We start from the raw sequence: 24831 nt of genomic DNA on the forward strand, positions 1-24831 counted from the left end.
GGTGAGGAAAACAAAATTGAAAAACATTGATTAGTGGATGAAAAGAATGGCAGGAATGTATAGCAGAGAGGCAGGAGAGGAGGGGCAGGGAAAAAAGGTGCAAGTGTGCAACAAGGAAAAGCATACCTAGGGGACGGGAGGTAAGGGACCGGCATAATCATGAGGGCGACCCTAAGGCAGTCAACACCAGATCACGGCACAGAGACCATGCCATGATAAAGTGACAGCAAAGACCACTTAGTCCACCAGAGACTCTATGATCCATGCCAGCACCAGGCCATGCCCCTCAGCTGAAGGATTTACTGTATAGATATGTTTTGAGCCTAGACTTAAAGATCGAGAGAGAGTCTGCTCCCCGGACCTCAGTGGGTAAGCTGTTCCACAGGAGACGGGCTCCATTGGAAAAGGCTCTACCGCCTATATCAGTTTTGCCCACTCTTGGAACGATGAGGAGCCCGGCATTTTGGGAACGAAGGGCTCTTTGTGGAAGGTATGGGTGAAGAAGGTCCTTAAGATAGGGAGGGGCAAGCCCATTTAAAGCCTTAAAGCCTTTCAGCTGCATTTTGTACCAGCTGAAGGGGCCTTAGTGAGACATTTGCACATGATGACAAGAGGGCATTGCATTAGTCCAATCTAGACGTACAAAAGCGTGGATTAGTTTTTCAGCATCATTAATTGATACAATTTTCCTGATTTTAGCTATATTTCTTAAATGAAAGAAGGCTGTCCTAGAAGTGTTAGTTATATGTGTTTCAAGAGAGCTCAGGATCAACAATGACACCAAGGTCTTTGATAGCTGCACTTGAGGCAAGGGAGACACCATCAAGGTGCAGTGTAAAATGAGTGAACTTGCTCCTGATTGACTTTGGGCCAACAACCAATATTTTGGTATTGTCTGAGTTAAGGAGGAGAAAATTTCAGGCCATCCATTTCTTTTCATCTGTTAGGCAGGCCTCCATGTTTGAAATATTCAAAGGGACATCAGGTTGACTGATATGTATAACTGAGTGTCATCTGCACAACAGTGGAAGCTAATGCCATGTTTACGGATGATATCGCCAAAAGGCAACACATATAACGAGAAGAACAGAGGCCCAAGCATGAATCCTTGTGGTATACCATATCTTACTCTGGAACGAGGAAGATTCATTGTTAATGAAAACAAACTAATATCATTCTGATAATAGGACCTAAACCCATATAGAGCCTATCTACTTTTGCCAACCAAGTTTTCGAGGCGGTCGAGGAGGATACGATGATCGATGGTATCAAAGGCTGCACTTAAGTCTAGTAGCACAAGAAGAGAGATACAGCCATTGTCACAGGAGAGTAGAAGATCGTTGAGCACTTTCAGAAGAGCGGTTTCCGTACTATGATGAGGTCTAAACCCAGACTGAAAGATTTCCAAAATGCTGTTAGGGTAAAAATGTTGCTTTGATACTGCTTTTTCCAGGATTTTTGAGAGGAATGGAAGATTCGAGATGGGCCTGTAGTTTGACAGGTCATTGGGATCTAGATTGGGCTTCTTCAGAGTAGGTTTGATTACTGCTACAGGAGAGAAACTGCTTCATAATTTGGTTCAAGAAACTACTCAGATGCTGAAGGTGTCTTTTCATGCACAAAGGTTTTGTAAAATGTTTGGGAAGAAATCCAAGTGCACCAAGATTTGTGAAAAATGCATTTAGGGATTCCATTAGTTTGAAGTTCTTCTCTGTTTTTTGTACAGTTCTTTTTTCCTCCTGCAGACATATTAAAACCAAAGAAAAAGTTTTACTAGGTCACCTCCAAATGCATTCATATACAGATAAACCTTTCATGACTCTTTAAATCACTTTTTATAAAATGAAGAAATTGTATACTAACATAACATGTACATTATTTATAAGATAACATAAATTACATAGCATACACAGTATATGTAGTGTTTATTTACAGTATAAAAGACTGCTCTTTAGTGTTACACTGAGTTTTACATGCACAATAATCCAAAAACACACCATCGTACCAGATTCTCTGTAAATCTATAGAACAAAGAGAGATATTTCTCATAATTTAAATTGTTAAAATATCTAAAAACAGACAACAAACAAGCATTTTTTAAATAAAAATTACAATATAACATATCTCTTGATAAGGTAATACTATAAATATTACAGTACTTACTCAGAAATGTTGACAGACCCCAGTTCCAATAATCCTTCAGTTTGAGCTCCCCCTGTTGGCCAGGTGAGATAGTTTCAAAACCTTCTGAAAATAGAATCTATTATTACGTTACAGCCATTTAGCAGATGGTCTTATCCAGAGTGACTTACATCAGTTAGTTTTTCTTATTTATACAATGTTATCCATTTATACAGCTTGATATTTACTGAAGTAGTTGTGGATTAAATATCTTGCCTGAGGGTATAGCAGCAATGCCCCAGCCAGGAATCAAACCGTAAACCTTTTAGTTATGAGTGGTGCTCATTAACCACTATGATATACAATCTATTATGCCACAAGATATACTGTTACCTTATAATTTAACCAAAATCCCAGGGCTACATGAGTTCTACACAAACTTCATTCTGACCACAACTCTAATTCCAATGTTCATTTAACCCTCTAACCCTTAGGGTGACATAATGTTAATCATAACCCCAACTCCATGCCCCATCTAGACCCAAGGTATATTTTAGAGATATATTAAGATTAAACTTAGACCTGTCCCTGACCCTGTCCTTCTTTTTTATAGGAATGGATTTAAAAAAGAAACAACAGGAAACTGCTATAAAAAAAAATGTAAAGTCAACATCTGAGGCTAAAAGCATAATGATATATTATCAAAACTAAGATACCTTGTCTACCTGTATCTGCTGGTGTCTGTAGCTTTCGCAGATGATGTCTGGGGTATATGATGTTCCCAAGAAATTTCTGGCATAAATTATCAAATTGTTGAAAGTATCTTTGTCAGATTTTAATCAGATAGCTGTAACAAAACGGAACTTTGGTGAGTATTGTAAACACGTTGGCCTTTCCCAAAAAAAGAAAGAGGGGAGGCCATCAGTATCAGAATTAAAGTGATCCAGGAGCAAACCCTTCCCTTCTTTTCCATGTGTGTATCTGCCTGTTTTGATCACTTTACACTCCAGTTGTATCTACTATTTTTGAACATCTTTCATCAGACACACCTGTTTTTTCATGGTCTTTGCAGATGTACATATTAGTAAACTGCCGGAATGAACCATTTTGATTTTCTATTGTCCCGGCTGTTTTTTTCAGGATTGGTGGAGGGCGGTTGTGTGCCTCTTGTACAACTGTTATTCAGTTTAACTGTCTGAACTGATTATGAACATGACTTAAATATCTTGTTTACTAAGTAAACTGTTGGATGAATAAGTTTTGTGTGCATTGAATAAATCATCTTTCTGTTGGCCTTAGAGTAAAGCTTGTAGTATTACTACCTCTTTAAATCTAGCAACTTCCCCTGTCCCATTTCTTCAATGTACCAGTTGGAGTGAACTGCTGTCTGTAAATAGCTATCATATCAAGAAAGCTTGTAATTAAAGCTATTGCAATGAAAACTAAAACACAAAACAATCCTAAGTAAGCAGTATATTCCCATTGAAAGTGAAACACATTTAATAGCAAGAGAATCATGAAGTAATCCAAATATCAAACATCTCAACCTGGAAGAAGGAGCGTCACCTTCAATTCAACATATCCAAGACCGAGTATGTTGCTCAGCTTTTTGTCTAGGCTCTGGTCATCTCAAGGCAGGACTGCTGCGATGCTTTCTTGGCTGGCCTACCTGCACGCACTATTAAGCCTCTGCAGCTGATACAGAATACTTCATACTTGCGTTAAGAACAACCAATAAAAGTGCACCTACCTACCTGAACTCACTACTTCAAGCCTACGTTCCCTCCCAACCACTACGCTCTGCTACCGAAACCTGTCTGGTGGTCCCGTCGCATCGCAGTGTAAAATCACTATCCAGAACTTTCTCCGCCATTGTCCCCCGTGGTGGAATGAGCTTCCACACTTCATCAGTTCTGCCGAGTCCCTCTGTCTTCAAGAAACATCTGAAGAAACAACTCTTCCGCTCTCACCTCAACACCTGAAACACTACCCCCCTAAAGGAATTTCTCATGTCTCAAAACGGTTTCCTACTAAACTACTAAAAGAAATGTAATCTAACCGTTTAAAGCATTCGTTAGCTCTACTAACTAGCTTGTACCTTGTCTGGCCGACCATTGAAACCTGGTCATGCAGCGCTTCTAATATTGTTGAGTCCTCATGGTTTTTTGCTTGTGTTGTACTCTACCTCACATGTAAGTCGCTTTGGATAAAAGCATCTGCCAGATGAATAAATGTGAATGTAAATGTAAATAAAATGAATTTCACATGTGCAGAGTTGCCACTAACAACACAATATCATGCAGAATTTCCATGTAAACTTTTATTTTGAACTTCCATACAATATTAACAAAAAAATTGAATTGTTCAAATTAAAGCCATAAACCTAAACCCTTTAGTTACATATGAACAAGTTTTAAGGATGCACCTAACCATAACCCTAACCCCAAATTCTAACCCCATAACCCCCAATCTTAATCATACTTAAACATACATACATACCACTACACCGTACTCCTAACCATTGACCCTAACTGCTAAATCTTAACACTAACCTTTACACTTACCCTAAGACCCCAACCCTACACAGCATCTAGGCTGGCTAAAAGAATCTGGACAGCCTCTTCCAGACTGTTCCATACAGCCTCCACCAAAATGGCTTGGTTTGTGTAAACCGCATCCTCGTAGCCGAAGATAGTGTCCATGACTGCTTTAATCTGGATCTGAAAACACAAACGGACTTTATTCAGCATTTGGCCATGGAGTGGTATACAGGGAGCTGTGACTGTCTTTTCAGCAAACCATCAAGGCTGTAAAGAAAATGGGATGCAGGAGCAGATAGTATGCAACTGAGTCACACACATCTCATGAGCACTTCGACACTGATACTTTACCGTCACATCCAAGAGGACCTGGGCCACCTCCGGCGTATGCTCCTGGTTTCCTTGAAATATGCATGTGATCAATGCATACACACGATGGAGAAAACCCATTTGTTCCTGAAGGACAGATGGGGTTCAGTGATGTCATACCATAAGGCATAAATATAAGATTACATGATTGACTGAGATCATTTAACAAAAGAAAAAAAAAACAGAACAAAGGGAAGGATTGAGAATGTTTTACATTTAACCAGCCTCAGCTGCCCTGAACATGCCCATGAAATAAAGGGTTCAAGACTCATATTAGAGCCTCTCAAGGTTCTCTCTAATGCAGATGTAACACAGACATGGAAGTGACCCCAGTGTTAATGTAAGAGATACTTACAGGTGGTGGCAATGGGCATTGTTGCCAAAGGATGTGGAATCCAATGAGTTCAAATACTACATCAATGAAGTTGAAGTTGTGGATCTGAAAAGAAAAGTGAAAACCTCCTGAGCTGGTTTTACAGTGAATACAGGTTTGAAGAAGATGTGGTCAAAGTTGAGGCTTACCCCTGCAGCGGCCAGCTCCCTGGTCATGCTCTCCATGTTCGATGAATCCTCCATGTAGGTTACCAGCTGGTCAAAAAATTGTCCAAACTGCCCGACATCCTGTCATATGATTATAACATGATTATTAGAAGCCTTATATGAATATGAATGACAAGTAAAGTGAATGAGCAAAATCAAATAGAGTAATCACAAATTTAGATGTACAACATAATGCAAACCTACATAAGTATTCTGTTGTCATTCAGCGAAGTCAGAGACAGCTTACCTTTTTGTGGAGAGCCACGCAGCCCCCCAGGATCATTTTTGTGGCCACTGAGAGATAATTTTTCTTTGTGTCCTTTGCCAGGATGATCTGTGACAGATATATGTGGAATGTTAACAAACAACACAAGTGGTTTTTATTGTTTACCAACTTTAAAACGGCACTTCACGTATGAGCACAGCAAACCTTTGTTTCTTACTCTGTTATAAAAGTGATGGTGTGTAACATTTACTCACGTCAAATGCCAAACGAAGAGCAGTTAGCTTCATAGTAATGTCCTTTATCCCGATTGCTTCAAAGTACAGCCTGTGAAAAGCACTTAAATGTGTGAAAAGAGCTCAGGGCATGCATGGCACATTTCCAGAGGAAAACCTGCAGATCTGGAGGTGGCCATTTGATTGATCATTTGAAGGAAGAAATCAGCACTTACCGGAGGTTGAGAACATCAGTGACTTCGGGAATGTCCTTCTCGAATCCCTGTAATAGAAGCCCAAAGCCTTACTTACTATAGGCTATACAAAAGCTCCAATATTAACCCAATCAGTAACATCTCATAAAATTTGAAAGCTTATTTCCTCTTTCATGAACACAGTTGAGTGAAATGGCACTACTACAAAGTGCACACTGGATTTCACCTGATAGAAATCCTCCTCAGGTGGAGCCTGGCTTGAAGTGTCTACTGGAACAGTGAAACTGTCACTGCTGTTCCACTCCTTGAAAAATATGCCATCCTCCCGCAATCCAGTGGATTCAAACCTTTGTGTTACTTCCACATGCTGTTTAAAACACAACACCGAGACCATGACAACACCACCTTCCAATGTCTGACACTCAGCAAAGACTCACTAAGACTTACAAACAGTATAACTCAAATGTGGAACCGGTCGAAGTTCATATTCTTCTGCGTATTATTTATACGGTGCAAATAATGTATTTTAATAATTAGTGCATTTCATAAAGAGGGAAACAACATTTTAATGAAATACAGCAGTCCTCTCCATCTGTTTAAACATTATATCATCATCCTTTCCGTTTCATTGCAAACACTAACACAGCGAGGGCGTAATGTCACAAGAGACCTGCACATATACATCTATCAGAAATAAATTGCATTCTGAATATGAAATATATAACAGTGAATTAAAACAGCATACATATCCATTATATGTTTTTTCATTACATTAAGTGTTTACCTGATAGTCGTAATATCTGGTTAGACAGGAAGTCTGTGTCCAGTAGTACATCCCAAATTGGGCTACCTTTGATCCAACAAGCTAGATAAAATTTCGTAAAACAACCTCAGACCCAAGAAAAATCAACATTCAAACTTATATGCAGGGAATTAAAGATAAGCAACTAACAAACTATGATCTGTCTATTTCAGTAGCTTTAATTGTAAATAATACCATATCATGCTGGTCTATTTAAACTGGAGAGCTTACCTGGATTCCAGTACCCCTGTGCTCCACAGTGTGGTGATATGGGATGCCCTAAAAAGAGAAGACAGAAAATTAATATTTGTAATATATTTCAGTCTGATACTGCACGAAGAAAAGGTCTGTTTATATGTATAGTAGTGGGGTCTAATGCAGAAACCTCTCCTACCTCTGGGCTCAAGGCAGTCTCCTCTGCTATGGAAAACCACCACATCTGTGTTTCTAAACCGCGGATGATGGACAAATGCCAAAGGTTTTCACTGGTGTGCTGAGGAAAAAGGAAAATCATGGTCGCTAACACTGAAGATGCAAAGTCCCTCATAGAGTACTGCTTCAAAACTACATTTATCTACAATTGCAAACATTTGGAATTAGCGCCCTTGCTAAATGCATATCAAAAACTGCAGATTTGCATTAACTAGATGTTATGCATAAATTTCACTCATGAGGAATCTGTTCCAGGAAGTTTAAGGATGAAGGATGGAGTACCTGGACTCCACTGAAACCCATCCTCCACAGGTGGGCCTGGAAGGCAACGTAGGTCCCCTGTAGCTCTCCCGCCTCCTACAGAAGACACATAAAAGTTTGCAACTTCTGCAAAAGTCAATGCTAATGGTGACTAAGATCTGTAAACAGAGGTAATTTTATTATTCCAAGTGATTCAGCACTGTTCACAAAGCGATCTGTATGGTTATCAATAAAATCAAGGATGTAAGGATGTAGGGATTCATTGTATATGTATATTCTGTAGCTCTAATTAAGTATTTTTATTTGTATATTCTATTCCTCCAAAAGACTTCATCCCTCCAGACATTGTAAGAAAGTGTTTTTTAACTGCAAATACATGTGTATTTACGGTCATTTTAAACTGTGTTCATGAGTTGTTCTTTACAAATAATGATTAGAAATGTGTTCATTAATATCACTCATACAAATAATTACTAAGATTAGCATCTCTTGTCATCATACCTGGCGAAGGACAAGGGGCTGATGGATCGGGTGTAGCTTTCTGTAATACACAGAGCACAGGGGCTTTTCAAACTTCTGATGCACAAGTCAATATTTTAAGCTCCTTGTGTACCTCTGTTAAAATCTATACCTACACTTTACTTATATCTCCTCCATCAAACGTTTAGTTAATTTAAGAAATTACATGAAAGTCAAAGGCATACTGATTGCTTATCTGACGTTTTGGCTTTAAATTGTTAATTAATCTTTCATTTTCATTAACATTTGGTGTAGATTGTATGTATTTATATGATTGCAGCTACAATCACATGAAATCACTACCTTAGACTCAAACTTGAGTTGTCTCTCTGTCATCTCTTTTTACTGATGAGCAAAGCCCATCTTTCCCAGGCCAGAATTTGTTTGAGAATTACCTCTGTGCAGCTTCAATCTTTTGTCTTATATTTTCTGCCTGAAGTTCATTCCTGCTTCTGTTGTTTTCCATGGTGGGACTGAACACATCAAGGCTGTTTGCCATTTTTGTGGTCATTTCCTCTATCTTTCTGAAAAAATTCTATTAGAAATACCAAATAATTTAAATATTAATGGCTGCATTGACCATGATTGACTGTTTCAGCCAAGGTTGCATGTAAAATTGAATATTTTCTTTTCAAATTTTGTATTTCTGAATTGAAACTCTATCTTTGTGATTTTGGTTTTGACAGTGTTAACAACTGGGCCACTTGCTGATTTCAGTCTCTCACCTTCAGCTCCTCATTTTCACTCTGTACAAAAGCCACCAGGTTCTCGATGTTCTCCTGATATTCTTCATGTTCTTTCAGCTGAAATGTACAGACGGGAGGAATTAGATGATTAAAAGTGTTCCCAATCACTCTTTTTACAGGAAAAGGGCCTCATGAAACTTACTTTTCCTTTCAGCTGTACAATTCGATCTACAGCCTTCTTCTTCTCCTCCATCATTGAATTGATTTTCTTTGCCAACTCCATTTCCTTGGCTAGAAAAAAAAAAACATTTAAAAGTACATCAAAGCGAAAGTACTTATTAAATATGGTGCTGTAACACTATAAGCAGCCATGACTCAAACAGCGTAGACACCTTGAAATCACACCGTAGAGACCTGCACTTTTCTCCATGTATAAATGGATCTCCATTGTATGATATCTTAACGGGAAGCAGAACCTGCTCAGAGGTTGTTTTTTTTTTGCCAAAGAAAATCCTCAACCATTTATATCGGTTATTACAACGGATAGGGGCCAGGACTGACAGCTGGCCAGGAATGACTGACAGTTGGTAATGACGTTGAAGATTTTAGACTTTGTAATATCATCCTTGAAATTCTGCCCTTCCCGGACTACCTACCGTCACGGTCGTTGTAAGAAAATGGGCTTAAAATATCCCGGAGCGTTCGCAGCTTCCGTACAGGATATAACATAATTGATAACCCATAGCGCATAGTTGCCATATTCTCATACGTATGACATACTTTCTGATTCTCATATACACCAAATACTTTCTGAGCACACAGGTAACACGGTCGATGCAATGCTGTTAATGTAGTACGTCTCCAAAGTCAAATGAAAAGACCGATCATGCATGGATATGTATATAGGCCAGCCGCAACTTCGCTTGTGTATTTATGACGTGAATCCATTGCGCTGTGTGACATCACAAAGAAACGTTCGATTCTGTGATCATGCCACGGAACTCGGCTTGGTGGCGAGGTTTCACGGAAGTGCGATCCAGTTTGAAAATTATATGTTAAACTGGTCCACCGACTATGAACCTGCGCTCAATTACAAAAGATAATATTAGAAAACATGTTATTTCTGTTGTTGTTTATTTCCTCTGATTTGTATACAAATACAGCTTTTCAGGCAAGTGTTGTATCTCCAAGTTGTTTTCAATTGACCTACTAATGGAGTTTGTCCATTTTTAAGAGTTAATAATTCAATAAAGCAATGAATCACAGATTATGGTATTCAAGTGTACTTAATGTGATAAACGAATCTATAAACAACATTTAAACGTATAACAAGAATTAATATCTTCCAGTAAATTCCTAATAATTCATTACAATGTTTACAATCCTCGAATCGTATTCGTAATTATACAGCTTTCAGCTTAAGGCATAACATAATCAGCAGGAAGGGAATATGTTTTTGCATAATGTGGTTGTTTATGTTAACATTTGATGTTCTCAGAAAAGGTAATAGGTGACACCAGGGTGAAAGAGAGTCGGTGCTCGGTGGTAGGCTACAGCGTAACTATGCCATACTGGTCAGTGATAACACTCACCTCACGGGTGGCCTCTTGAAGAACTAAGTCAAGTGAGTGGTTGGCACAGCGGACGAACAGAGACTCCGGGCATAGTTCTTTCAGTCGCGCTTGAACACCCGAAAACCGTCCTGACACATTACTAGCTCCGTCAAAACTGTATCCCTGGAGACGTTCAATTGGGATGTTCAGCCTGAGAAATACATCTTTGATGCACTTGAACGGGGTCTCTCTGCTGCTGTCGGGAGCATTGTAAAATCCAAGGAGATCAGAGTGAATCTCCCATGTTCTCGTCTACATATTGCAGCGTACTTGCCTCCGTGGTACCATCGGCTGTGACCGTGAGTCCACAATACGGACTATTTACGGCACGGGATACAATCTCACTGTGAATAGTGCAGGCATACTGTGGAATGACTTCATTCCGAAATGTGTCCGAGAGCCAGTTATCTCTCGTAAGAATCCATTCTCTCTCTTTTGGGAGGTTGCAGGTAGGCTACGTTCCAACATAAGTTCATACAAAATGCCATAACGGCTGCTGTCACCCCGAAAAACCACCCCCTTCTTTCCCAGGAAGAGCACTGACCTGAACATCAGTTCCAGAACATGCCTTGCTGTATTCTGAGTTTGGCGGGCAGCGTCAGATAAAAGGGCATTAATTGGGGTGTTTTTTTAGAGCCGAGGTTTTTTTAATCGTATCACTGTGAAGCTTAGACTTCTCATGCTCGTTGAATTTTTCTGTGGCCTTCCACCAGTTTAGTTTGTGAAGCCGCCGTTAACAAAACTGCTGTCTAACCTTACGTTATCTTCAATAATTAGACCTTTCTCCACCGCTTTGACACACAGCTAAAACAGACGTGATCACCATCCTCAATATAATGCAGCCATCTCCATTTATTGAACCAGCTTGCACTGAACGAACGACAAAACGTTTCTTTTCCAAACGGCCTTCCAGGAATACTGAAGCTGCTTAGTTGATGCGGTGCCTCTGAAACGTTAGCATTTTGACCTGCGACTTTAGCTTGAATTGCGGGGGCACGGCTCCTGTCAAAGCGCTCCCGATCATCAAACTCTGGGGAGGATGTGTTGGTCGTTTCGCCGTTTCGGAGATTGGTCCTCCTCGGACTGGGCTGCGAGTTTGCCTCCGTCAACTTGCTGAATCTTTTTTTGTTTTGTTGAGGCTTCCCAAAAAGAAAAGCGTTTTTGCGCCTTTTCGACAGCTACGTCAGTTAAGGTCATGTGACTAGCATGACACATTGTTGCTGTCATTAATGACTTACTGCTATGGAGGACAAAAGCTGCTAAAATCAAAAATAAATAAATGAGTCAAAAAGGAATATAGCCTACATTCCTTTATGCATGTCTCGACAAAGAATATACATTTCTTCATGCATTTTATGCATTTCTTTTTAGATTTCTTTTACATTTCCTCATGCGTTTCTTCGACTTTTTACATTTCTTCATGCATTTCTTTTTATATTTCTTTATGCATTTTTTACATTTCCTCGTGCGTTCCTTCGTCTTTTTTACATTTCTTCATGCATTTCGTCCTCATTATGCAAATGAGGGGGCTGTCATTCAACATGGGGTCAACTTTTCGCCTATTGGTTGATCAACATCAGAGTGCATAGATCGACTATACCTGCTTTAGTTGCTCTCACACCTGTGGCTCTCTACAGAAATGGCTACCTCCAGTCAGGAGATCGTTAGAGAACTGAGGGGCTTAGCTGATCTAGCTGAAAATAATACTGTCAGTCTGGACTATGGCTGGGTATCTTTTAAAATTTTTCGGTATCGGTGCCGATACCGGTACCTAGAATTCGGTGCCGGTAACAAAACAATACTTTTTTCGGTACCTCATTATGCTCGTTGTTTTATAAACGTTAACTAAATAAACGAGTTCAAAGCACTGAACTCTAAGATATGGATAGAACGTAACTGCTTCCCTTTCCCGAAGTTGCAGAAACCATGGCGTCCAGTGCACCGCACCCCGTCAATTTTCCGTTGACCCTAAAGGGGATATTCCTGCCTTTTTCTATAATGTATTATAATATATTATAAACAACTATTTGACTTAATGAATTTGGGCAACCTAACACTGACATTTCTCACCTCTTTTTCGCACTTACTTTATTGCCACAATCGATAGATAAGTAACTGTGGCTGTGAAGCACTCCGTGGTATACACTGCTAAGTTCCGCTATTGCTATCCTGTCTTCCTCTGGTGAACCTTTTTTGTTTTATGAGGTGAATCCATTGCGCTGTGTGACATCACAAAGAAACGTTCGATTCTGTGATCATGCCACGGAACTCTTGGTGACGAGGTTTCATGGAAATGCGATCCACAGTCTGAGAATTATATGTTAAACTGGTCCAATGACTATGAACCTGCGCTCACATTACAAAACAATACCATTAGAAAACATGTTAATTCTGTTGTTCATTTCCTTTTTTTGCATACAGCTACAACTGACTTTTTTTCAGGCAAGCGCTGCACCTCCAAATTATTTTCACATGATCTACAAATGGAATTTTTTCCCATGTTTTAAGAGTTAATGATTCAATAAATTAATGAATCAATCAACCACAGACTATGGTAGTTCAATTATGCTTAATCTGATAAACATCTATATCAGCATTTAATGTTGTTCAGTAAATTCCTATGCAAAATAGGAATTTACTGAACAACAGGTCTACAATCCTAGAATCATACACGTAATTATACAGCTTTAAGCTGAAGGCACAAGATAGTCAACAGCAAGGGAATGTTTTTGCACAGAGTGCTTGTTTATGTTAACATTTCATATCTAGCAATTAGTGGTTGCTATGACAGTGCATAGATGTAGAAAGTCATAGTAGAGTTGTACTCTACACATGTAGAGTTTTTCACCAAAACAATCTCTTGCGTGAGCTGTGGTCCTTTTATTTCAGTATTTTATATAGCAGAAGCACAGTTCAACAGTCTAGCAATATGTTTATTTTTGTAGACATCTTTTTTCAAGAACTAGGCCACCGAACACGAACATGCTGCTCGACCAGAACACCATCTGTACTGTTCTGTGCCGTCCATGAGTCATTGATGTGTAAACTGTTGTGCAGCCCATACATCACAGCTACAACTCCAAAGCATTTTGGGTTCAATGTCTGTACATCCAATCATGCAGTGTTTCTCTGTGCTGCTTTTTCAGCACCAACCCAGCATGTGTACAATGGGCTCTAACAGTTTCATTCTGGAACTGCCATCTTGCTGCTCTGTATACAGTGGTGACCACGTGTATCTGTGGCTCTTTAGCATGCAGGAAGATGGTGATGTATTTTGCTTCAGTTTATTGATCTTACCTGGAGAAGTGACACCTGGCTGCCTGGTACATGAAGCCCCTGGTGCTTATGTGCACAAGAGCTGTAATATGTGCATACCTGTCCAGTTCAGAGTTCTGGTCAGTAAATACAATACTATACGTGTTTAAAATGATGTTGTATGAAGGAAATTAAGATATGTTGCAAAATAAAAAAACAATTATATTTGGAAATAATTTAAGATTGACCACTAGAGGGTACTGAAATATAAGTGGTGAAAACATGGTGCAAAATAAAAATGTAGTCAATTACATGGGTTTGTATTTATTGAGAGTAAATGCTGAAAAATAAATAAAAAATAGCATGTTGCTGGAATGCCGATATTGATCCAAAATCAAACTCATAAAACAACTTGGTGTTCTGCATAATATTTCAGGCATACTGTTCCTCCACAGTTTCAGCCATCTGAAGGCATTTCTCTTCCTGCAGTCAGGAACAATTCTTTCATATGCATGTGTGAAATGTGGTGTATAATATCAAAGCTACTTCATTCATTATTTATTTCATTCATTATAGGGGAGAGTGCCACCTGCTGGTGCATTTTGGCAACTGAACAGTAATTTGGCTTTCCTCACATTTCTCAAATACTGCAAGAAAACACTGAAGACATGGAAGAAGTGCAGACTGCTAGAAGAATCAAATAAGAATGCAAATGTTTAATTTTACCATTTTAACTGAAAATATTTTGTCTTAATTTCTGTGTCAAATGCATACTATTGTGTAAGTAATGAAGAAAGTAATATTTCATTCCATTTCTCAAAATCAAGACCTATACCTGAAAGTGCAGCCTGTAACTAATCATTAATAATACTGCTGTAGACACAGAGTGCTTATAAATGTAAAATCACATGCAAGAGACTAAAAAAGCATAACTTGAAATTACTGCTCAAAGTCACAGCAAAATTACTGACTAGATGCCTTTGCATAATTAATAGTACTCCTATTATTCCTACTCCAAGCACAAATTATAATAACAATATATTACAGTCATAATCTGTGCAGAACACCTTTTTTGCCTTCATTAAGAATTAAGAATTCATAATTCATAAATAGTCTGAATTTCAGTCTACCATTGATCACCTCTAGGGGGCAATTATCTGTCACCATCTGCTGAATGTCATTTGGTTTGGAGCCTCAAAGGTTGTGAGGTGATCTGACTGCTTTCCTCTCCTATTTCCTCTGGGCAGAGGGATTCCCCCGCCCCGGAGTGACTCGGAAGTCACTCACCATCTTCTGTCACCTTCTGATGATTCAGAAGGTAAAAATCGAAGATTTTGTATTGTTTTGTGCTGCTTTGTGTATGTGTAACTGTGTATTATGTACTACTGTTACCTGTTTTCCCCCTGCCCAGGGACTATAGATGAAAACTAGCATTGTAGCTAATTCTTTTCATTACTCTCTGATTGATATTTGTGTTTTGTCTCTGCATTGTGCTTTGTAAATACAGTTTGTACTGCAGTTTGCACCTCAATAAAACAAATACATTATAATTAGTCTGTCAAATTGCCATTTTTTTCTTTGAAAAACTTCACACATGCAAACATATCGCTGAGGGGCAAAAGAAGAAACTGAGATTAAGTTTGCTCTTAATGCTGATCATTTTATTCGTCATTTCTATGACAGCTTGGTCTCTTTTTTGATCCAGGCCAAGTGGAAGCACACACTTGTGAATATGCTTGGATAATCATCATCAGGGTCAAAGTCAGATTGAACCACTCCATACACCTCTTTCTTATACACCAGACCTCCTCCAGAGTCACCCTGGGAGAGACAGAGAGAGCAGTAGTGTATATGTGTCTGGATGTGAAGCGTGCTAGTATGATTTGTGAAAATGCAATCAGTACATTTACATTTAGCTGCTTAGCAGACACTCTTATCCAGAGCAACTTAGGTTACAGTTTTGTTCATGTTATCCATTTATCCAGTTGGATATTTACTGAGGTGACGGTGGGTTGAGTACCTTGCCAAACCGATAGCAGAACCCCTACAAATCCAACTAGTAATCTTTTGGTTATGAGCTATGCTTTATCACTAGACCTCACTGCTGCTTTTACATTGCACTTACACATCTTGTTTTCTGATTTCCTTTTCCTGCACAGAAGGCATCAGGGGTGATTGGTGGGTCTAAATCGGATGGACACTTTGCCTTTTGGATTATCACACACTGGAGTTTAGTAGGGGATTTTGGATTCTCTCCACCTAAAGAGAGACAGACAGGAGAGGTCAGCCATTATCATTCATTATTACACTGTACGTTCTTTTTCAGTGTGCTTACCTCCAAGACTTCCCCAGCCAGCAACAAGAAGGTCTTTCTTTTCTGGAGCCTTATCACCATGCTTTTTGCATTCAGTAGGTAGATGTACTAAACTGGCAGTCTTAATCTCCTTCTTCAACTTTATCAGCATGATGTCATTCAGGAGTTCTCTTTTTACATACTCTGGATGTTTTATTTTGCTTTTGACCTTAACAGGTTGAAATTTTTTCTTCATGTCATTAAGGTCTTTAAGGTCCTGGAGGCCGACGTACACCTTAAGATCACTGCAAAAGTAAACAAACAAACAAACATAAATAAACAAATACACACTTTTTACACAGTTTCAGTATTTTAAAGATGTGAACCTTTAGCAAAAAAGAGTGATCTGTTGAAGTGTCAGTATGACATTTATAACTATATATATATATATATATATATATATATAAATAACTCAAATGGTACCCTGTGGTCTACCAGACTATGTGGTCATCAAAACATAATTAATGCACTGCTGATGAGCAAAGATTACCCTGATTTGATCTTTACATCAGTGGTCATTTGAATTCATACATAAAACCTTTTCCTCATAGTTGGAATTTAACATTGTTGTAAAGTGCCCTGGAATACTCATCTGAGGACCAATATATAAAAATGTAATATTAAATAATATTAAAAACATCATTCCTGATTTAAGCAACAAACAGATAAAGGATAAAGTATAAAGGAGAAATAGGAACAAATGGAGCATACTGTAGCTCCATTGTACTGCAAAGCTTTTACTAAACTAACATCCCTTTCCCTCCATGTTTACTTCCAGTACAATGCAAGCATTTTTCCACCATTTAGATTGGTGTGAATGGGATTTAAAAGCCAATAATGGCCAATCACAGAGTTTCCACAAGTACAGCGTGGCATCAAAGGCTGTGGAAAGTGAAAGTTTGATTTGTGAAGAAAATCAATAAGACCAGTAAACAGGTGAAGCCTCTGAAAAATCACTCCTTTATTTGAACAATTAATTTTGCTTAAAATCTGAACTGTATGAGGCCAGCTATATATTCTTGACAGTTTCTTTAAAGTGAACATTTATGTGTATATTTATGCCTGAAAATTATATTAATTTTGTCAAAGCAGTTAAATATTATGACTTTACTGAAAAAGAGAACAGTTCAAACAGCATGTAGCATGTCTGGTTTCTTTGAAAGCTGATCTCATCTGGCCTAGTAGTTTTGAGGAAAGATATGAGGTAAAGCCAAGTTTAATCCATTGCCTCCCTCCATACAAATGTTTGCTTATAGGTCATGTTCATTTTCTCTGGAGAAAATGTCATGATATGGCTACCCTCTTTCCTGTTTTATTTGCTCACTTGAACCAGTAGCCCACACAATAAGACAATGTCCAGGTTACAAATAACTGCACATTTTTCTATATGCAGATGTTAAACTGATCACTATTTGAGGAAACGGCCAAGGCTTCATCTCACAGTTCTGCAGTATCTGAGAGAATATGATGCCCTAGCACTCAAAGATCACATTTCCATGTGTCCTTATCACCGTGTCATGAATGGCCACCAGAGGGCGCTGCCACTGCCCTCCTACCATGCATGTGAGGGAACATGCAGGGCCAGGGATTTACGGAAACAGTTGGTTGCGTTACTTTGGAATAGTGCTCATTCAATTTCATTGAGGTAATAATGCTGTTCATATTGTTTGCTGTAACTTGGCCTCAGTTTGCTTTCAATAATTTTAATGGTAGACCTAGTCAATCTGAACATTAGTAATATGGCTTTTGTACACTTAGTTATTTGTTGAGACTTCATTGCTTTTTGTGCTGTATGTTATGGGTGAGGATGGCATTATGTATGCATGTTAATTTATGTATCACAACCAAAAGAAATGGACACAATGATTGCAAAGATGAACACACAGCCCCTCAACACATGCAACACTCTCTATTCCAGTAGAGATTAAGGCCTAGTAATAAAAGCAATGTTAGCAGTGAGTAGATGATAGTCTGCAGACTCATCCTGTGTGTCTTCTTAATCCTCAGTCTCCTCCTCCTCTGCTTTTTGCCCTGTCAACACCGATGTGATTAATTGGGGGGAGGCTGGGGGTAGGAAGAAATGGGGTGTTCTGTTGGGTTACTCAACAAATGATTTGACTGGGTGGCATACCCAGTGGCACAAAAATGGCACACCTCCCACACCCTTGACCAAAATCATTCATTGGTAAAAGCTTGGAGCAGCTGTATGATTAAAAATTTGTGAGGCACAAACTCATGCTAAACAAGACTAATATGGTATGTACAACACTACCAAGTCAACAGCACAGTACAATATAAAGTGATGTTTCACCTATTATCAGGAAAAAATCTTGCAACTTTCTAGAGCCATAGTTCATTGTAAACACCGCCTCTCATGTTCATTACCACAATTTTTTTTGGTTGGATGCAGTTGTACGGCAGTTTGCTCCTGACATCCTTCAAAAACATTTTTGCAGTAAGAGAGGAGGTACCCAAGCAGCCACCTAGCTAGCTAGTTACATAAGGTGTGCCAACGCTTCTAGACTTTTTGCTAGAAGAGGAGCAGTTCTCGCTCGTCTGTAAATGGTGGAGAACCTGTTTTACAGTAGATCCAATTCAGATGAGACCAGTATAGACTCAGCTCCAGTACAGCAGTTCCACTAGCTCCTGCATTCAGTTTTTCTGCTTTTTCCATATCAATTCGAATTTGTTCATTAGTTTTTCTGAATTGGTTTAGCACTTTCCTCCAAACTAAGGTCCATACTCTCATAATAGTTAACACAGCCGTCTAAACAGCATTTCCACTCTGTAAAACAGACTAACTGCACTGCAAAATGAAGTATTGTTTACATTTCTGATCATACATTACTAATCACTGAATTGTCTGTGTGTGTGTGCGAGTGTATCCATGTGTTGTTTTTGTATGTGTGATTAAATTTTAGGTTTTTCCTTATGTAAAACATTTCATTTTATCACAGTTTTGGAAATGGTGAAATATGAAATGTATTTTTTTACATTTCTTGATTTCAGGTGGGCTGTGTAATGTGTGACATTTTTTGTTTGTTGCCCATAGAGTAAGTACAATAGAATGAAAAGATATTGATGATTCACACATGAAGTCACAATTTACTTCAATAAAGACAACCGCAAAGAACATTTACAGTAGTGAACAATTACTTCATGCATAATGATGTGCTGATTTAGCAATCAGTATTTCTGAGCTGTCCTAACCAATCTGACTTCAATATGATGGAAAGTGAGCATTTGGCATCATAATATGACATCAAGCCAAACTGACTTGAATTTTGAACTTAAATGCATAGTTCTGTTTGAAGTGATTCGCAAAAATTTAGTTCATTTTTTTAAATGTGTGTGAAAACAATGAAAATGTGCTATTAGTCTAGCAAAAAATATAAAGAGTGTAGACTTCTGTGTGATTTTTTTGAATTTTAAATGACATGAAATATGCATTTTGAGTGTGTTTGCATTCATTTTGAACAGAGACTGAGCTGTACAGCCTGGGTTTGATCCCAGCCATGTTATCAGCTGTCAATGGCCGGGACCCCACAGGAGTGGAACAAATCATCTAATATACAATTATCATGCTGTCACACATCAGTGACCCCACTGGTCAGTTGGACATCCACAGTTTGCCAGTGTAACGCTGTGCAAGCTGTCTTCCTCTAATGCCGCGCTCACACCGGCAGCGACTTCGCTGTACGTCGCCAAGTCGCTCTGTCGCTGTCGCTTGCTGCAGCCAGCTTGTGGGCGTTGCTAACGTCGCTTTGAGGAAGTGGGCTACAAATGTATTGATAGGATATATCAATTTTCTAAAAATTGTATATACTAATGTAGCGCCCCCATACCGCGGTGATGGGCATGACAATTTAAGTTAACCTAACTTTTGGGGCGCCCTGAGTTCTTTTCCTTTTTTTACAATGTGTATGCACTGCAAGTACGATGCCCTGAAGGTGAGGTTCTCTTTTTGTAGGTTCCTGTAAACTATTTCAATTAACAATGAATATCCCCCCATGAAATGAATAACGGCACTCCATCAAATATAACAAAAACAGAAGTCTTTACTTGTCAGAGTAGTAATGAATTTACAATAAAATAAAGTATCACCAACGCTCAGAAGCTATCTCGTTTCTTAATTCCCTCCCGTTAAACTAATCAAGTGTCTGTAAACCAAAATAAATGTTTTTCTCTCTACTCAAGATTTTTTACATGCAACTTGCTTTAAACGAACCCAGCACACACAGTACATATTCTGGCTAACCCATAGAAAATACCAATTAGCAACTTTCATAAATCATGTTCAATGTACAACCCATTAACAACTATCCCGTGCATTAAATGAGTTCAAATCTCAACCCGATTCAGTCCAAATAAGTCAATCACAGAAAATTAAATGTAACATATGCCGGCAGCAAATTCAAAATAAACCGTGGCAGGCCTGTTACGCTGCTGGAGTACGTTGAGGCCACAAACTAAACGGCCGCTTCGCTCAAGTTAGCAAACAAAAATGGCATACCAGTTACCTCGTTGCATCCGGATGATAACAGAAATTCGTAACGTTGTTTACCGTTGGTGCAGCGGGACGGTAGCAGAGTTCTGCCGCGTCGTTTCTGTGGTAGGATGGTAGCAGAGTTTTGGCGCGTCGTCCAACGTTGTTAGAGGGGAGGCCAGCAGCTGCGTTGCTCCTCGCACCCACACAGCTCTCTCGGCGGTCAGTCGAGTTATTTTTTCTTTCTACTGATTCAACTCTACGATATGCACAGTTGCTCACCAACGTAGTTATCTATCCGACAATTTATCAGTTACCTTCCGCTCCAATAGCCTAGAGATGGAGCTAATAACAGTGAAAACCTTTCACTGTTATCTTCGCGGGATTGAACTAGCCGTTCGCTCCCCTCTCTCTCCTTCTCCCCACATAACCGCTCCTTACCTCGCAACAAGTTACGGTTCAGTCATCTCATTGGTCAAATTAAACTCCTATAAATTTATTGGCTGATAAATCAAAATATTTAAATCTCAGTAAAATTAAATACGTCTCGGCATAGTACGCTCATAATACACTGGCATGCATTTCCAAACAGTTTCAAAATAAAATAGAAACAAAGAAAACAAACAAAATATTAGCACGGGCTACACTAATAAATATTATAAATAAATATTATATTTTATATTTATTTATATGTTATATTTACATCGTCTTTGCTATACTCATCGTAGAGTTGTATGTTAGTATTTTCGTAAAGGCAGGCATATTAATATATCGCCCAATATATGCGTGAACCCACAAATCAGGTGTATTCCCGCTGAAAAATATGTTTTGGAGGGAATTTATTTTTCTATAAAGAGTGTAATCCGTTGGTCGACTCTGTCGCTGCTCATTTGCATAAAGTTGAACTTTTCTTAACTTTTTTTAGTCGCCAAGTCGCGGCGATCGCATAGCCAGGCGGCGAGATTCGCCATGTCGCTCAGCGACCACTGGAAATTAATGACTTCCGGCCGCTTTGTCGCTCGTCGTCGCTGCCGGTGTGAGCGCAGCATAACTCATGTCTGTGCAAGCTTGGCATGTGGACTGATGAGGAATACAGTGTGAACAGAAGTGGTGGCTGATATCACATGGTTCAAAGGAGATTGTATGTTTGTCTGCACTCTCCTGGATTGTTGGTTGGTTGGAGTGATGAAAGTCAGTCTAATGGCTGGCCATTTCAAATGGAAAAGGGCAAAATGTATATTTTGTGGAGGGAGAAAAACACATTTTCGGCATGAATGTATTACTGTACACCAGAGCATGATTTCTCCAGTCTCCATTGTCCTGGGTGATAACTGAGTGTCTCTTGTATACTGTGGTTCTATCTCAGACACTGCGTCTCCAGAAGTTCACTCAAGACATGGTACATCTATACTTGCCTATACGTTTCAAAGCCCTAAAGGGGTTAAGACATGAAACTGCCTTTACCTTCATTGTACACTTTTGAGAATATAGTGTCCATCTGACAGTACTTACCTAGAATCGCAGTGTGCAGCAGTGAGGACCCACTTGGAAGAGAGTAGGGAGCCTCCACACTTCACATTGCGTTTTCTGTCAGTCAGTAAAACCTGGTACTTGGCCTCATTGGGTTTGCAGTCCCACCCTCCAATGATGGTTTCATTAACCTCCACTGGGGAGGCAACTGTCGACAAGACAGGTGAGTGAGATAATCAGAGAAAAACAGAAAGACAGAATAATTATGAAATAGGTTCTTTCCCAGTTAAAACAGATTTTCATTATTATTCTGATGTTTGGAGTTAAATAATCTTGTACTAATGTATCAGTTCTGCAGTGGCTGTTTTCCCAACCCCACACTCAGCTAAAATACAGTTAAAATAGGTAAAACAAACTGATGATTACTGGGGAACCTCGACTCTCTGACTGAGAGACTAGATCTTCACCTGATACATGAGAATTATGAAGGCACTGTAGACGTGTGGAGAGGCTATATAAATTTGTCCAGCTCTGACAATGATCTTTTTTTAAAATGCAAAGTGCTATAAATAGTACTAACATTTTCACAACTTGGTATATATCAATAACGTAAGAAGCTGTTCATCTGAATCTGAGAATGAGTAAATTTTATGCCATGCCAAACCATTTTCCCACAGCATTTTCCCCACACATCTTCTCATCTTCTCAGAACCACTGGCCCAGGACTTTCCCTTCAAGTGTACCTCAGTTTCATTTAGGTATCTTGCTATCCAGATCCCTTTTCATCTTAATGATCTTTTCAGATCTAACCATCCAAGTTCTTGAACTCTGATGATCTTGACTGCTGGGAAAATCTCCCTCGCCCATTGAAGGTGCCACCCATCTGCTGTTAGAAAGTCAATCCTACCAAAAATCTGTTCTCCATGATTCCCATTATTTTTAAACAGGCCTGGTTCAAATCACTGGACAGAACTGTAAACACATTCTAACTGGAAAGGCAAGACCCCTTAAAAATTTACAGACACTGCAAAAGTCCAAAGATCTAGGTAGTGGTTGATCACCTAATTTTCTACTTGAGTTGCAATGGAGGCATGGTGGAAAGCAAATTAAATCATTGGGCACAAAATCTCCCCCTACACTCAGGCCACCCTTTGGCACAACCCTGACATCACCATCAATAGCAGTCATTTGTCTTGTTGTCCTGGCACAAGAAGGGTATATCTCATCTGAAACGTACACTGGAAATTGATCCATCCCCAGTTTCTCAATTAAAAATTAAATACTTTTACCCCAAACCAAATATTTTTCAGATCTACCATTAAAAGCCTCCATAAAAACCTACCATGACATGGTTACTGCAAATCTCTCCACACCCCCAATCACTGACAAATCCTTGGCTGCATCAGGTAAAAAACACCCAACTTCAAAGATCTACCATACACTTACACTTACTTATTATTCTTTCCTCCCATAAACAAATGAATGTCAGGCGCACCGGGTTCAGCCCCCTCATCCGCAAGCCAATCTCACCGGGAGATCCGTCGTCCATCCCACCACGAGAGCTACAAGGTCCAGTATGTGGGGAGAAGCACCCACAGACCTGTGGACGTCCATGCCAGTGAGCAGGAGGGACAGGCCGAGATGACCCCCCTCCACTCCAGAGAGGATTCCCCCAGTTCAGCAGAGCCCATCGTCCATGACCCCACAGAGTCGTGATAAACTGGCGCAGCAGCTCCTGGACACCATGAGGCGACAGAGCGAGCTCGTGGAGGACGCCGTGAGGCGAGAGTGAGCTCGTGGAGGACGTCGTGAGGCGACAGAGCGAGCTCATGGAGCGCATGCTGCAGCGCTCTGCCACCTCCACTCCCTTCAGCACCAGGTCCTCACGCTGGAGTTCAAGGCAGCCATCACCCCAGGCGGCCCGCACCCAGCCTGTGCAGCCAGGAACAAACCCGGCCCTTGTCCAGGAGCTGACAGAACACCTACATCGGATGCAGCTGCCACCATCGCCCCCAACACCGCCACCAGTCAGCTGCTCCTCAGCATCCATCTCCAGTGCCTTGTACCACCTGCCACCGGGGCAGGAGGGCACCCCAACAGACAGGGCCACGCCCAGCCAAGTGTTGCCATGGCAACCAGCCCCTCCACAGCAGCACCCCCTGCTGCCACTGCAGGTGCACTCAACCCACCAGGGGGAGCACCCACAGGGCCAGCTCCCTCAGCTGCTCTACAGCCTGCCTCAGCCTCAGCCAAGCTTTCCCCCTGCCATGCAGGCTGTAACTTCAGACCAGAACCCAGTTCTCCTGCAGCCCACTCAGTATCTGCCGCAGCGACCAGTAATGGATGTGCCCTCATACCTGACGCCCTACCCAAAGCCAGTTGCCACCCTTCCCTCCCACTGGCTAATGCAGCACCCTGAAGCAGTGACGACGGCTCCACCACAGACAGCAGGAACAGCACCCCCTGCTGTGCGAAGACAGTCCAACAGCAGGGTGGAAGGTCCAACCTTCCCGGACCTGACCAAGGAGGATGTGACCGAGTACACCATGCTCCGGATGGCCCTTGATAACCTGCTCGATCCCAAAGAGACCAAGCAGTACAAGTACCACATCCTCCTGGACCACCTGAAGGTTACCAGGCCAGGTGGCTGGCGTTCACCTTCTCGAAGGCCCCTGACCCCTTCACGAGGGCAGTGAAGGTGCTGGATGACCGATACGGGCAACCACGCCAG

The 24831-nt window shown here is 40.2% G+C and overlaps 1 protein-coding gene across 1 annotated transcript; it reads right to left on the bottom strand.

Moving 5' to 3' along the window:
- Positions 1-15465: 15465 nt before the first annotated feature.
- Positions 15466-23791, bottom strand: LOC118769345 (trypsin-3-like). The gene is made up of 5 exons (XM_036516377.1): positions 23701-23791; positions 22143-22308; positions 16127-16389; positions 15917-16050; positions 15466-15612 (listed from the first exon to the last, which is right to left on the bottom strand). Exons 1-5 carry the CDS (start codon positions 23789-23791, stop codon positions 15466-15468), a joined length of 801 nt encoding a protein of 266 aa, XP_036372270.1.
- Positions 23792-24831: the final 1040 nt, after the last annotated feature.

The sequence above is a fragment of the Megalops cyprinoides genome, chromosome 22, assembly GCF_013368585.1.
Source record: "Megalops cyprinoides isolate fMegCyp1 chromosome 22, fMegCyp1.pri, whole genome shotgun sequence".
NCBI lineage: Eukaryota > Metazoa > Chordata > Actinopteri > Elopiformes > Megalopidae > Megalops > Megalops cyprinoides.